This window comes from Pseudorca crassidens, chromosome 2 (assembly GCF_039906515.1).
Source record: "Pseudorca crassidens isolate mPseCra1 chromosome 2, mPseCra1.hap1, whole genome shotgun sequence".
NCBI lineage: Eukaryota > Metazoa > Chordata > Mammalia > Artiodactyla > Delphinidae > Pseudorca > Pseudorca crassidens.
The window spans coordinates 52,555,716-52,570,456 of NC_090297.1; the positions used below are offsets into that span (position 1 = coordinate 52,555,716).

Genomic DNA, 14,741 nt, shown 5'->3' on the forward strand with positions numbered 1-14,741 from the left:
GCCCAGTTCTGTAATAATGTCACCACAACATTGAATTCATTGGTTAGGAGATCTGATTTGTAGAGCGCTTTCTGTTTCACAGTTGTTTGAAGTTGTTTGTCTAGTCATTCTTTGGAATCATTTCACTTTGGGGAAGGACTCCTGCAATACAGGAGAGCAGGTATTTTGGTGTGGTGAGCTGTCTAACAGCACAGAACTTTAATGACATAGAATTAAGGCTGTATGAATGAACCGTATTTCCTCTCATGAGTTTACTGTAGGCCAACTTTGTTTTATTGTACTCACTTGTCAATAAGTGTCAACATTATCAAAGGTAAATAATTTGTACCCAAGTTTTTATCTGAAATAAACTATTGTCTATCTCTTTGCCATCCTATTGTGGTCACTACATTCTTATTCCATTATTTTTTTTTAAAGTGAAAATAAGCCTTTTTAAAAATTAATTAATTTATTAAAAATATTTTTGGCTGCATTGGGTCTTCATTGTTGCGTGTGGGCTTTCTCTAGTTGCTGCAGGCAGGGACTTCTCTTCGTTGTGGTGCACGGGTTTCTCATTGTGGTGGCTTCTCTTGTTGCGGAGCACGGGCTCTTGACACTTGGGCTTCAGTAGTTGTGACTTGTGGACTCTAGAGTGCAGGCTAAGTAGTTGTGGCACACGGGCTTAGTTGCTCCGAGGCATGTGGGATCTTCCTGGACCAGGGATCGAACCCGTGTCCCCTGCATTGGCAGGTGGATTCTTAACCACTGTGCCACCAGGGAAGTCCTCTTATTCCATTATTTAACGTTTTTAAAAGTTTGGGTGATAGAATAGATTTTTAAAACAAGAACAACCCGAAAGTTATCCTTTATTTTATTTTTTGTTTGTCTTTATTTTTTTAAATTTTAGTTTAAAAAATTTTTTATCTTTATTTTTTGGCTGTGCCATGCGGCATGCGGGATCTTAGTTCCCTGACCAGAGATCGAACCCACACCCCCTGTAGTGGAAGCGTGGAGTCTTAACCACCGGACCGCCAGGGAAGTCCCAGTTATCCTTTATTTTGAATCCATGTAGTCAAGTCCTCGTAACACCTTGATTTTTGTTTTCCTTTATTGGAGTAATACTGCAAACATATAAATGTTGAATGTCAGAATTGTCCTTGGTGTATGTCTCATATTCCTCTTATTTTAAAGAATGCCTTTTACTGAGGCATTGGCCAGTTTATTACATGTGAGCACTTCATGTTCATTTCCTCTGTCTCCTCTTTATGTAACATTTTCTGCTTCATGCCTTTCCACTGAGTTTGCCATGGTTGCTTACCTGTATTTGTAGTTTTAGTTTTGGAGCAGCTTTGAGACTAGAGCTCTCTACGTCTTCTGGTTGATATCCTTGCCTCTGAGAGAGCCCAGTTTCAACTGAACCACCTCTCTGCCCCAGGTGACACCGCTGTACTGTGCTTTAGTTTATGTGAACCTTCGTCTCTTTGGTCTGTGGGAATGTACACAAATATTCATATAATACATTTTTTTTTCATATAATACATTTTATAGACACTTCTGAACTTTGAATTCCATCCATTTGGGAATAAGGGTTGTCACATGTTTGTATGTGTTCATGTGAAGGTGTCCAAAGGACACCAAAGGAATGGATTCTTGAGAACGTTAAGTGTGAATTAAAACCTGGCAAACAAATGCATGTTTTAGCTGTCCATGGAGGCACGCTGCACATTCTGTTCTAACTTTCATCAACTAGGTACCAACATATAAACCTCTAGTGGCCAAGTATGGTACTTTAGGGACTCAGTTTTATACACTTTGGCAAGGTAATAAATATATATTCTAACAATTTGCCTTCTTTCAATATTCATTCATTTAGCAAATACCTTAAGAAGCTGCATGACATAGTGGCTAACAGCATGAACTCTGGGGCTTAACTGGCTGGTTTAAATTCTGGTTGTACTACTTATCAACTGTGTGTTTTGGTTAAGTTATTTAATTTTCCTCTGCCTTAGTTTTCTCATCTGGAAATTAGGGATAATAATGGAACCTATCTCATGTTGGTGTGAGGATTAATTAAATAGGTTCAATGAAGTAAGATATTTAGGTCATGCCTGGCATGGCAAGACCTCAGTAAGTGTTAACAGTTGTTGTTGTTATTCACATATGACGGGATGTAGCCTTTGCCTTATAGGTGTACTTATAGTCCAGCAAGGAGAGAGAACCTAAATAGATTCAGTCATTTGATATTTCAGCTATTATTCAGTCCCTTCTCTGTGGCAGGCACTGTAGTCGGCCCTGGAAATAAAGTAGCAAATAAGCAAACATATCCTTGCTCTCATGAAGCTTAGTTTTAGTAGGGAAGATGGTTAAAATAATTTCAGTAGAATGTCAAAAAAGTTGTAATAGGAAAAATGCAACATTGCTGTGTATACATCTAGCAGGAGGGCCTAACTTATTCTAAAAGGTCAAGGACAGTGAGGAAACTATATTATGACAAATGCTATAATGGAAGGTCTTTTTTTAGGTTTAGAGATAACCACAGAGTAGAAAGTGCTTGAGTCTTCTTCGGGAAGTCAGGGAAAACTTCTCATTGGAGGAAACATGTGAGTTGACTCTGGTGGCAAAGATACAGATAAGTGGCAGGAAGAACATTCCTGGCAGATGGAATGGTTTGTAGAATATCGTGAAGCATACCAAAGCCTTCCACAGTCCTGAACTTCAGTAGTTCTGGATTGTTGGGACAATGTGTGGGGCAGATTGGGGGTGAGCAGTGGTACATGTGGGAAGAGCAAGGGGAGATGAGACTAAACTGCAGATCTGAAGGAATTTTTCTGCCAAAGAGCACTTTATCATGAAGACAGTGGGTGTCACTGAAATATTTTATACAGGGGAGGAATTGCAATCCCATTTTTATCTTTAAAAATCATTATTTTCTCTCTGTAGACAATAGACTGAAGAGGGTAAGATTGGAGACAGGTAGACCTTTGGGAAGACTGAAGCAGTTGCATAGGAGAGGAATAATGAGGCAGGAATGGAGAGAAAGGATCGGATAGAAGAGACAGAAGGTCAGTTGACATGCCTTAGCCAGCAACCCAGTGAAAAGGTGAGAGAGAGCGAGTGAGTGCTTGGGTGTATGGCAGTGCCACTCAGGGACTATGGGAGGAGAGAAGTCTGTTTGTCACCTTGGATTTCCCCCAACATTGAAACTTCCTGTGTTTATAATAACTATCAAACATTAGTATCACTTCAAGAGACCTCAAAAATCCTCATGTGAGCTTTTCTTCAGGCATTTTATTCACCTGTGAGACAGAGCAGTTCGATTGGTTCTCTTCGGATTTCATAGCTAAGTAGCGAGGAGAATTCAGGTTTAGAGCTCCTGTCTTCCCACGTAGCATTCTGATGAAAGTTGGCTGTGCCTAATGGATTGTAGGAGTTTTTAAGAGCTATAGGGAATGACTTTCATAAATGGTTGAGTTAAAGCAGACATACAGGATACTGTTAGAACATGTGTAAGAATATAAGGATTTTGAATAAATAGGAAAAAACATCTTTCAGAAGAGGAGAATGGCTTGAATAGTAAAAGATGATATATCTTGTGTTCTGTGGTTGGTACTTAGTACCCCCTGTTGGCTGTTTAGTCTAAAACAACATCTTGATTCTTGAATACAATGTTCCTTACAGTGTTGTTTACCAAAACAAGAAAAATTAGAGATTTTAAAATTATGGTAAAAGTTGATAAAAACTGATGGGGACTTGTAAAAATCTGGATAGGGTCTAGAAGTTGGGTAGAGGTCTCGAGAAATATCTTTATAACATTTTGTTGGATTTAACATGGGTATGATATTATAGACTACATTTTCAGAAAACAGACTTTTCTGATGAGAAGCAGCCTGGTTTTTAAGCATGTCGTATGTGGCAAAGCCTCAAGAATAGTAGCCGCCCTGGTAGGCAGTAGCAGCTGCTGTTCTTCCATAGGGTGGCTACTACATGTGATGACCATGAAAGGAAATGACTGTTACTCATTAAAGCAACTCCATTTAGCTACGTGAGAGATTACCTGGTCAGAAAAGTCATCATAGAAAATGCAGTGGTAATTATCCATAATGGGGTATCTTCAGTAGTGGGTGGTTTGTCTTTTTTTAAGTGACAAAGAAGCTGCCGTTGGCTTTTTTCCTCCAGGAAAAGGGATGGTAGATTGGATTTAGTGTTTAGAATAACTAGGAAGCCCAAGCCTGAATAAATTTTAGTAAGCAGGCACACCTGGTACTAGTTTGCGGTCTAAAGAAGGTTGCATTTTGTATAAATAAATGCTCACCATGATTTTTCTATAATAAGGGAAATCTATTAATCTATTTTCTATTGCCATTATTTCCTGGTAATCTTTCTTTGAAATGTTTCTAATTATCATTTCAACTGGTTGCATTTTGAAAACCAATTCACTATTTATTTGGGTAAAAAAATAGTACTTTTTGCTTAGGTGTTATATGAAACTGCAGAGATGGCTCACACCCACCCAGTGAAATCATTTATTTGCTTTTGGTGTATTTCACTGTTGCAGTTTTCTCTAAGAAAGTTTAGTAATTACTAATATGAAGTAATGCTAGCTGCTTTCTCTGCATTTCATGAAGGGAATAAGCTATTTTATAGTTTCCCTTCCCCCCCAATAAAAAAACCTTCCATCAGAACCTGACAGCCTAAATGAAGGACATAATTGTACAGCTTATTTATTAGTGTGTCAAACTTCAAATGTAATGGTTTCATATTTCAGAATGAAAAAGTGTGTTGTGATTCATGGTTGCTGGTGACAAAATAGACAGCTCTTTTATATTACTGCACTGATCGCTGCTGATATCCCACTGTACTCTTTTTTTTGGGGGGGGGTCCCTTATTGTTCTCTTCCTATGCAATAGCTCCCTCTACTTGAAAATATTGGTGTAATTATAGTTTAACACGGTACTTTATTAGTGAGTTCCCATGACTGTTTTTACTTTCAATCCTCTTTATTAGTATGTGGTGTTATTACAACAGAGCATGTTAGAAATTTACCAAGAATCTCTTGACTTGGTAGTGGAAAAGCAAGATTTAGTTAAGGAAAGTAAAATAAGTTGTTTGAAGGCATTTTTCAAGGAATTTGCTCTATAGCCTTTGTTGATTTAAATATGGTATATTTGGTTAAGATTCCATGCAGTATTGAAAATAAGCCTTGATGTCTACAACATAGAGGTATAGAAAACTGCAGCAGAAACCTTCAGAAGAACCATCAGCCACTTCAAACAGACATAGCCTGGAACTTGGCAAATTCTCACTTTACTAATTCCAAAGTCTTACCATTCTAACACAAAACGTGGTAGTTTCTACTTTCTCAGGAAGGGTTTAATAGAAACTAACAGTAGTAGAATCTCGTGCTACTACATTTTGCCTTTATGGAACAGTATGTACATAATGAAACAGTAGGAGCAAAATAGACAAACCAAGCGAGTGATGTTAAGGGTGAGATTTATTTTTTTTCTCTCCCTTACGAAGTTTGAGGTTTAGTAATTGTATCATATACCTCCACCATTAGGACAAATAAGAGATGCTACTCAACCGTAAGATTTCCACATGGATGTTTCTTTTCCATTCATAACTCTTTATTTCCAATTTGTTCTGATTATTATTATGGTGCAGAGCACAATGGTTAAGAGAAGGGCTTAGGAGCCAGACTGAGTTTGAATCCTGGCTCTGCCACTCACCAGCTGGGTGATCTTGGCAAGTTTCCTTAACTTTCTGACCTTCAGCTTCCTCATTTGTAAAATACAGACAATAAATCTACCCACATCCTGGAATTTGTTGTAAGGATTAGCTGAATTACTGATTGTCAAGCACTTAGAACAGAGCCTGACACATAGTAAGTGCTATATATCAGTGTTGGGTGAATAAAATAAAAAATAATAGTGTGGCTATAAATTGGTTTTTATTAGCCAAATGTATTTATAGAGTGTCAGTGTTATCTTCCGTGCTTAATGAAGAGAAATATGGGGCCCTCCCAGTGGATGAGAGGGGTTTGCACAATGATTTTGTTCATGAATTAATACTCAGTTCCTCTGTATTAGAATAATTCTCACCTAGGGGTACCTATACCATGTCATAATTTTAGGTTATGTTATTTTTAAACATACTTTTTAAAGGCAGTGGTATATGCCATGGTTTCCATGTGTTTTTGGAACTTAAGTGATTTAGCAAGAAGATTTTATACTGGTGAAATGCCTAAGAATGCAGTATCATTTCCCATAGTACACTGCTTTTGGAGCCTACTTATTGCCCAAGCGCAATAATAGATGGGCTTGTCTTCGGTCCATAGTATGACTGTGCTTAAGGATGTCAGAGATTCTTTTCCAACTCTCCCCAGATCTCTTGTGGTCCAACAAAATATCGATCATCAAAACTTTAAAAAAGAAATTTATATGTATTGAGCACTCAGACATGCAACTGAAGTTGTTAAGGTTATGTCTTTATCTTGATACAAGCTGATATTTGTGTGTATGTATAGAGTAATTTTTTTTTTTTTTTTTTGCGGTACGCGGGCCTCTCACTGTTGTGGCCTCTCCCGTTGTGGAGCACAGGCTCCGGACGCGCAGGCTCAGCGGCCATGGCTCACGGGCCCAGCCGCTCCGCGGCATGTGGGATCTTCCCGCACCGGGGCACGAACCCGTGTCCGCTGCATTGGCAGGCGGACTCTCAACCACTGCGCCACCAGGGAAGCCCTAGAGTGATATTTTAATAGATTTTGTTTTTGGAAGAATACTACCAGAATACTGGACACATAACGTAAATAGTCAAATGAGATTCATGAGTCAGACATACCCTTTTCTATTGTGCTTATCTTTATTTGCACTTCGCAGATATTGCATTTTTTACAGATTGAAGGTTTGCAGCAACCCTGTGTTATTAGATGATGGTTAGCATTTTTTAGTAATAAGATATTTTTAAATTAAGGTATGACATTGTTTTTTTAGACATAATGTTATTGCACACTTTGTAGACTACAGTATAGTGTAAACATAACTGTTATATGCACTGGGGAAACCAAAAAACTTATGTGACTCACTTTATTGTAATATTCGCTTTATTGTAGTTGTCTGGAACCAAACCCACAGTATCGCAGAGGTATAACTGTCCACATACTTGTCTTAAGGCTATATATTTGTTTTTAGGGAACTGACTCATCTTTCTTTTTTGCTTGATCCTTAGGACCCCTTAGATCCCACAAGATCAGTGATTGTGATTCGCTCCCTGGTGGCAGATGGTGTGGCAGAAAGAGGCAGAGAACTATTACCTGGAGACCGCCTGGTCTCAGTCAATGAATACTGTTTGGACAACACCACACTTGCTGAAGCTGTGGAAGTGTTGAAAGCTGTGCCACCAGGCATTGTACACCTTGGCATCTGTAAGCCTTTGGTGGTAAGTGTCGAATTTCGTTAATATAGGAAATGATAATACTATATCATTATAGGATATTGATAGTATCAGTAGTTAAGAACATGGATTTTGCAGACAAATACACCTGGCTTCGAATCCCTGTTCCACTGCTTACTATACATGTGTCTGTGCAAGTTTCTTAACGTCCTTAATTTTCAGAAAAAAAATGTCTACCCCATAGGATTTTGAGGATTAAAGATGATATTTGTTAAGTGCTTATTAGCACATTACTACATCAGTGCTAGCTGCCAACATTACTAGTCCTACTGCTACTACTTTTATCTTTATACTTTTAACACAGACTTCTAAGTTCTCATTACATTCCTTATGTTATAAATTAAAATAAGTATGTTTATGTGTTTTAACTTTCATTTGGGCATGATGTTGAGATGGCTTGGTAAGTTGAAATCTAGTTAACCATATCTCAGTAAGATTTTATTATGCTTTTCTGACCATCAATGTGCCTTGTAACCCCGAGCATCTAAACTCCGATATGGTCAAGCCATCCTGAAGTCATCTTATTGTTTAATCTCATGTGCTATGTCAGATCACTGTTTGTTTTTCTTTTTCTTTTTCTTTTTTCCTGCAACTTCCCTAGATCACTCTTTCTGACTGAAGTATTATTAGTTATGGTGCTATTGAGGTTCCCCAATGTAAAAAAAATACTTGATGATAATTTTCAAGTGGCATTAAAGTATTATTGAGTGCTTATATATGTCACTCAGTATTTTAAGCTCTTTACATGCACTAATTTAGTCATCACAGGAACTTTAAGAGGAGGTAATCCTCTTATTACCACTACTATGTATTGAGTTAGTCAAGACACAGAGCTGAGTAACTTATGCAAGGTAATATAACTAGTAAGGGGGAGAGTTGGAATATAAACTCAGCAGAGTGGCTTCAGACCCTGTACTCTTAGCCACAATGCTATATGTTCCTATTCTAATTTGTTGTCACAAGTTTAGTTTCATGCCGCATGTCTGAAACAGATAGCATGGTTGTAGTAGAGTGTTGGACTGGATTTCAAGAAATCTGGGCTCTGTTTCTAACTTTGCTACAAGTTAGCCCAGTGGGTCTCAAATTCAATGATATGTGATAGACGTAAGAATCACCTTGGAGATGGTTAAAATGCAGTTTCCCAGGTCCTACTCTCGGAGATTCTGACTTAGTGATTCTCGTGTGCTGTTCAGGAATCTGCCTCTTCAGTGAGTCACTGGCGTAGTTCTGATGCAGAAGTTTTGCCCTTTGAGAAGCACTATACCAGTAATTCGATCATAGGTACAGCACTTTTCTGAGCCTACTTTTTCATTTCTGAAAAGACTAAAAAAGACTAGAGAATTCATAAGATCTTTCTTAACTCTAAAATTCTTTTATTCTGTGAAATATATTAGCACACTACAAGTGTTCATATAGATAAATAGGTATATAGATAGAGATCTGTCTATATAGATATTGTTACATATGTTCATTTATAGACATAGATAGAGTCATGTATTACACATAGTATTTTTGCATTGGGGAACCTCACGTGACCTTCATATATTACTTTATTATTCTTCACATATTATACATCAAGATCTATATATTACACCTATCAGATACTTTAAACATTTTGAAATGGAATATAGCACATAGCTAAGTCAAGTTCTTGACTTTATACTGTGTATTTGGGGTGTGAGTGTTGCCATAGTCAGTATATACCATGAGATACCCAGTTTGATTTTTGGACAAATTAAGGAGGGGAAACTTAATATTTTTATGGGACCTCATCTTGGTATTTTGGATTGTGGCAAGAGCTTTGTCTAGATTTTCCCTGATGATTATTTGCCTGATTATTTGGGTTACCAGAGAAAGTCCCAACTATTCATGATCTATAGGACCTAAGCAGTGTGACTTTACTTTGAAGCAATTGAAGGAAGTCTCAGGCAGTGTAAAGAACAGAACTTAGTAACAACTGGCTGTGGATTCCTGTGCTATTTCTGGCAGAGGTAGAGCTGCACAAACCTCAGGACCTTGGAGCCTTGCTCTGAGAGGATTTTGGAACGCCGTAATTGTGAGGTGGACCTTTGCCTAGGCTTCCCTCAGTGAGTAGAAGGCTGCCAGGATGCTGGGGAGTTGGGAGGCCAGTGAAGGAATTCGAGAAAAGGTCACTTTCAAGACTTAGTGATGATTCCACTAAAAATTTCTAAGTAATTCCTTCTTTAACATCTGGGTTCTTTTAGCAAAACTGTCTGTGAGCTGTAAATAGTGATGCATGGATATTCTCTGAGGTCTCTCTATTTCTCTGTCTCTCTCTCTCATGGTCCAGTTGGTGGCCACTTATCTCATCACTTAATGTTTGCTGAGCATTTGCTCAGTCCTCAGGAGAACCGGAGAGAGAGTATGAATAAGACGGTCAAAAGTCAAGTTGGAGCAAAAAGACTATGAATATGTAACAGGAGAATAGAATTCTTTTTTATTAAGTCTTGTACCATATAGATATATACTATCTATATAATATAGGTATTCTATAATCTTGCATTATAGTCTTATGTAGAAAGTTATTATCTGTATAGTTTCATGTTAACCAGAAATGTGACTTGACTTTCTCTTTTCCACAAACTCACCTCAGATGTCACAGATAAAAAATGAGTGAACTGACTTTAAAAAGTACATTGTATCTTCAGAACGCACAGGACAGAGCTGGCAATGGAGTTCTTGAGCCAGACATCTGTGGGATTTTGCTTAGTTCTGTGATTTGCAAAGCTGTGTGTCCTTGGGCCAGTTATTTAACCTCACCAGCTCCCACTTGGGATCACAGATCATGGTAGCCGAGATCACAGGCTCTAGAGCCAGACAGCCAGGGCTCACATTCTGGGTGTGTAACTGACTAGTTATGTACCTTTGAGCAAATTACTGTGCCTGTGTTACTCATCTGTAAAATGAGGTTAATAAGAGCACCTACTTCTTAGAATATGTATTAATATATTAATAAATATATTAAATGAATTGATATATTTAAAGTGCTAAAACCTGTGCCTGTGAGATATATATCTATTTGATGTTATTTTCATGTAAATATAAAAATCCTGACCTAATAGAATTGCTGTAAAGATTAAGCTGAGACAAAGCACGTAAAAGTGTTTACCATAGATTTTGATATATAGCTAGGACTTGATAAATTGTAGCTGTATTATTACCTAGGACTGATGCTGAGCTGGTAGGAACCGTGATGATTGTCTCTCTTCTGACGGAGAGTGGCTACCCTGTACCATTGTTAAATATTTTGAGTATCACCCTGTATAAACTTAGGTGTTTCTTAATATTAAGGTCTCTTCCTGGGAAAGTGATTTTTTCTTTAAGGAATACCTAAAAAGAATAAAAAGTTTGAGAAGCTTTGACCTGAACATGGCTTTTTTTGGTTATTAAAGAAAAATTTGGTCTAATAAAACAATTTACATAAATTTTATTGTGTACTTGCATTTAATGGAAAGATAAGAATTAATCTGAAAAGCGTTTGAAACTAAGATATTTTCTTCATTACAAAAGTACTTCTTTGGTTGCCAGAGTTGGGGGCTGGGGGTGGGCAAAATAGGTTAAGGTGGTCAAAAGATACAAATCTCCAGTTATAAGTCCTAAGGATGTAAGGTATAGCATGGTGACTATAGTTAACAACACTGTATTGTATATTTGAAATTTGAGTTATTAACTAAACTTATCGTGGTGATTATTTTGCAACATATACATCTGCCAAATCATTATGTTGTACACTTAAAACTAATATAATGTTTTATGTCAATTAGAACTCAATAAAAAAAAAGTTTCATGGTTGACAAAAACAGTTCTTCAGTCATGCTAAAATAATTAAAAATTAAAAGTGCTTCTATTTTCAGGAAGGTGATAAAGAGGAAGAAAATCATATTTTACATTCAAACAATAATGAAGACAAGACTGACATTTCAGGAACAGTTCACTATATAAATTCATCTTTAATACTTGAAGCACCCAAGGTATTTAGTACATTTATTTCCCAAGTAAACAGTTGCTATTATAAAGAAGACAAAAGCTTGTTCTCGCTCTCATTTCTTGGCTAAATAGATACAAATCAAATAATCCCCCCCTTATTAATTTTTTTAATCGCAGGTATTTATTTATTTATTTATTTATGGCTGCAGTGCGTGACACGCTGGATCTTAGATCCCTGACCGGGGTCAAACCCGTGTCCCCTGCAGTGGAAGTGCAGATTCTTAACCCCTGGACCACCAGGGAAGTCCCTATTAATTTTTTTTAAACTGAAATCTTTTCTCTCTTGTATCACATTGCCTCCATAAATGACATAGCCCAGGTATAAGGCATTTTCAAAGAACAAACGTACCTCATTTTATATCACTAATATACTCTTAAAATTTTGAGGGTAGAACATATTTTTGAAAATAGACCTGCATTAAAAAAAAATGCTGTAGAATAAGAGCTATACAGAGCTTCTTATTGAATACTTTCTAAAGAAAAGAGTTATTTAGTCAAACCTTACTTTATGCTTTAATATTAGAAAGTATATTTTGAAGCTTTTCCCTTTTTATTCTTAAAATGAATTGTGTTTATTTTGCTTCTTGAGTTAGAATATGGTTTTGCTTTACTTGATAACAACTGTCTTTTGATATTCTTTACATAGTTTGTTGACAGTGTCTAAAACTGATATGTAGTCCTATAATGTCCATTATATTTTTGTAGTTTAAACATTTTTTGTTACAGTTTCATAACTGTGTGACATGTTTAAATATGCCTTCTAAATGCAGTTTTTTTTCTTTTTTTGAAATAACTAGATTACAGTATTTGGTATAGTATATTAATTTAAAAGTGTCACTGCAATGTTGTCTAGCTGCAAGTGAGGAAGCAATGGGAAGGAGTAGATTCATTTCAGGAATTTGCATTTATTGATACTTAATGAATAGGACTTAAAATAGGAAATGTCGTTGATCCCTTAGAGGGAATTGGGCCTCATTGTGCCCAGCACCCTAAGGTGCCTTGGAGTTAGGTCAAAGGCTCAGCAGATCCATATATTCCTCAAGCGTTACCTAGGAACTCAACAGAGTTTCTGCTCATGCATGACTGTCTAGCTTCAGTTTTATGTACTTGCTTTTCTGATTAGTGAAGTATGAATTAATTGAAGAGCATACTGTATTCATTCCTTTTGTTTTATATTATTAATGCAGATGCGAAAATAAATTTCTATTAAGTGGTATATTATAAAAGAGTCATACTCAAAGTAGTTGAGACATATTCCCCATATCTTCAGTTTATAGAGAATGTTTTGTAGACATTCAAATAACCATTAATTTCTTTTTAGTTACATAAACCTGAAAATCCTGACCTTTTAAGTCTTTGCTTTCTTAAGTGATAGTAGGAAGCGCATCCATGTTTATGTATTAGTTTTTATATGAGATGCAGGAGTTAAATATTCAATGTAGCAATTTAACAAAATTCCTATTTCTGACTGAAAATTTTAAGGCAGTTGATGTATAGTGAACCTTTCAGACTAGTCAGTCACCTTGCCAAAGGCAGATTTTTGCCTCTTGTCGTTTGTTTCTTTTCAGGGTTGAGGCTTGAGGCTTGTGTGGCAGTGAGATTGTATTTCTTCTCATTTGTAATGGAGAGCTGTCAGGTTAACCATGCATTGTCATGTAATACCGTCGTTGCAGTTATGTCAGCGGTTAATTTTCCAGTTAATGTGTAGGGTGCAGCTTTAATACAGACGTAGTTTAAAGGTTTTTTTTTTTACAATTTTTATTCACAGGGATTTAGAGATGAGCCCTATTTTAAAGAAGAGCTTGTGGATGAGCCATTTCTAGATTTGGGAAAGGCTTTCCAGTCCCAACAAAAAGAGATAGACGATAGTAAGGAGGCCTGGGAAATGCTTGAATTTATGGCGCCTAGATTGCAGGAAATGGGTGAAGAAAGAGAAATGCTTGTTGATGAAGAATATGAGCTCTATCAAAACCACTTTCAGTCCATGGAATCGTATCCCTCATCTCACATTCAAGAGGCTGCTCCTGTTCCATCCATGAAGGAGCTTCACTTTGGTACACAGTGGTACCGGGATTGTGAACTGCCTGAGCCTCAAGAAGCCAGGTCCATGATGAGCGTGTATTCCCAGGAGATGCAGCAGTGTGGCTATAGCACTGAAAAGATGGTAAGGGATTAGAACACATCTTCCACATCCTCCCTGACTCCCCCTGAACAAAATTCAATGGATCTTTTCATCATTAATCATTTTTTCCAAAATGTACCATACAGTGTGTTGCTTTAAGCAAACCTCATCATTTCTGTATTATGTAACTTCTGGCTGGAGTCAATAAGCTGTAGTTGCCTTGCTTTTATGGTGGGTTTTATTTTTTTTACCTTGATGTTTTAGTGATGTTTTTCTCCTAATTACCGATTTCAAGGAAGAGTTCTTTTGCCATTTGTGATTTTTTTTAAAAAAAATTCTCTCAGGGAGACACAGCTCTGTATTTCTCACATCACGTATTTGTCAAGGAAAATCAAGGCAAAATTGATTAAAGATTTATTGTTGTTTCTGACTTGCTTATCCACACTGTTCTCTGTATTATATATGATACTAAATAGAAAGTCACTGAACTCTAGAAGATTATCTTTACATTTGTGATACTACCTGTTGACAACTTTGCAGGAAAGCATTATATTTTAATAGGTTTGCCCTTGCTATTAAATCACCAATAAGTTTTTTTAAAAATCAAATTAGAGTTAACTGGTCACCAGTTGGAATCTTTCATTAGGGATATTTTTAATGTTTTATTTTTGTTTGTTTATTTCTTTCCCCAAATTAACTTCCAAGCAAATGAAAAGAAAGTTTTTGTATGGGGTACATAGCAGTGTGTTCAGGTGCAGTACGGTGCCCTCCTCACTGAGTCAGCAACTTCCCTGCAGTGATGTGCAAAGTAGCCTTCATTTGCTCTCTCACAGGCAGATAGAGCTGGATTTTTTCCTTGCCTCCCTTAGATCTTCCTACATTTATCCTTTTTGCAAATGCCTGTGGGTCCCTCTGCTATGCAAGATGCTGTATTTATATATTTAAGGAACCCCAGAGGATTACCCCTGGTAGTGGACTCTGGGCAGTCTACAAGCGAACAGATATTTGGGATTATGTGACTAATGTGGGAAGAGGTGACATCGAATCACCTGGTATGTTGCCACTGACATTGGTTCTTTCTACTTCTGCCAGTCCCACTCCTATGTCTGTAAGTGCTTGACCTCAAACAATAGTTATATGGAGCAAGTTAGTAATTGCAGATTATTGAATATTCATAAAT

General features: G+C 37.0%; 1 protein-coding gene across 12 annotated transcripts in view; it reads left to right on the forward strand.

Annotated features, from left to right (window-relative positions):
- PATJ (PATJ crumbs cell polarity complex component) overlaps window positions 1-14,741 on the forward strand; it is a 356,331-nt gene that overhangs the window by 100,137 nt on the left and 241,453 nt on the right. For 10 of the 12 annotated variants that reach the window (XM_067726362.1, XM_067726358.1, XM_067726363.1 and 7 more), the window contains 3 exons: window positions 7,207-7,416; window positions 11,307-11,423; window positions 13,208-13,603. In XM_067726362.1, coding sequence (XP_067582463.1) covers window positions 7,207-7,416; window positions 11,307-11,423; window positions 13,208-13,603 — 723 coding nt within the window. The remainder of the gene's footprint in view (window positions 1-7,206; window positions 7,417-11,306; window positions 11,424-13,207; window positions 13,604-14,741) is intronic. The other 2 variants (XM_067726369.1, XM_067726370.1) reach the window with 2 other exon arrangements.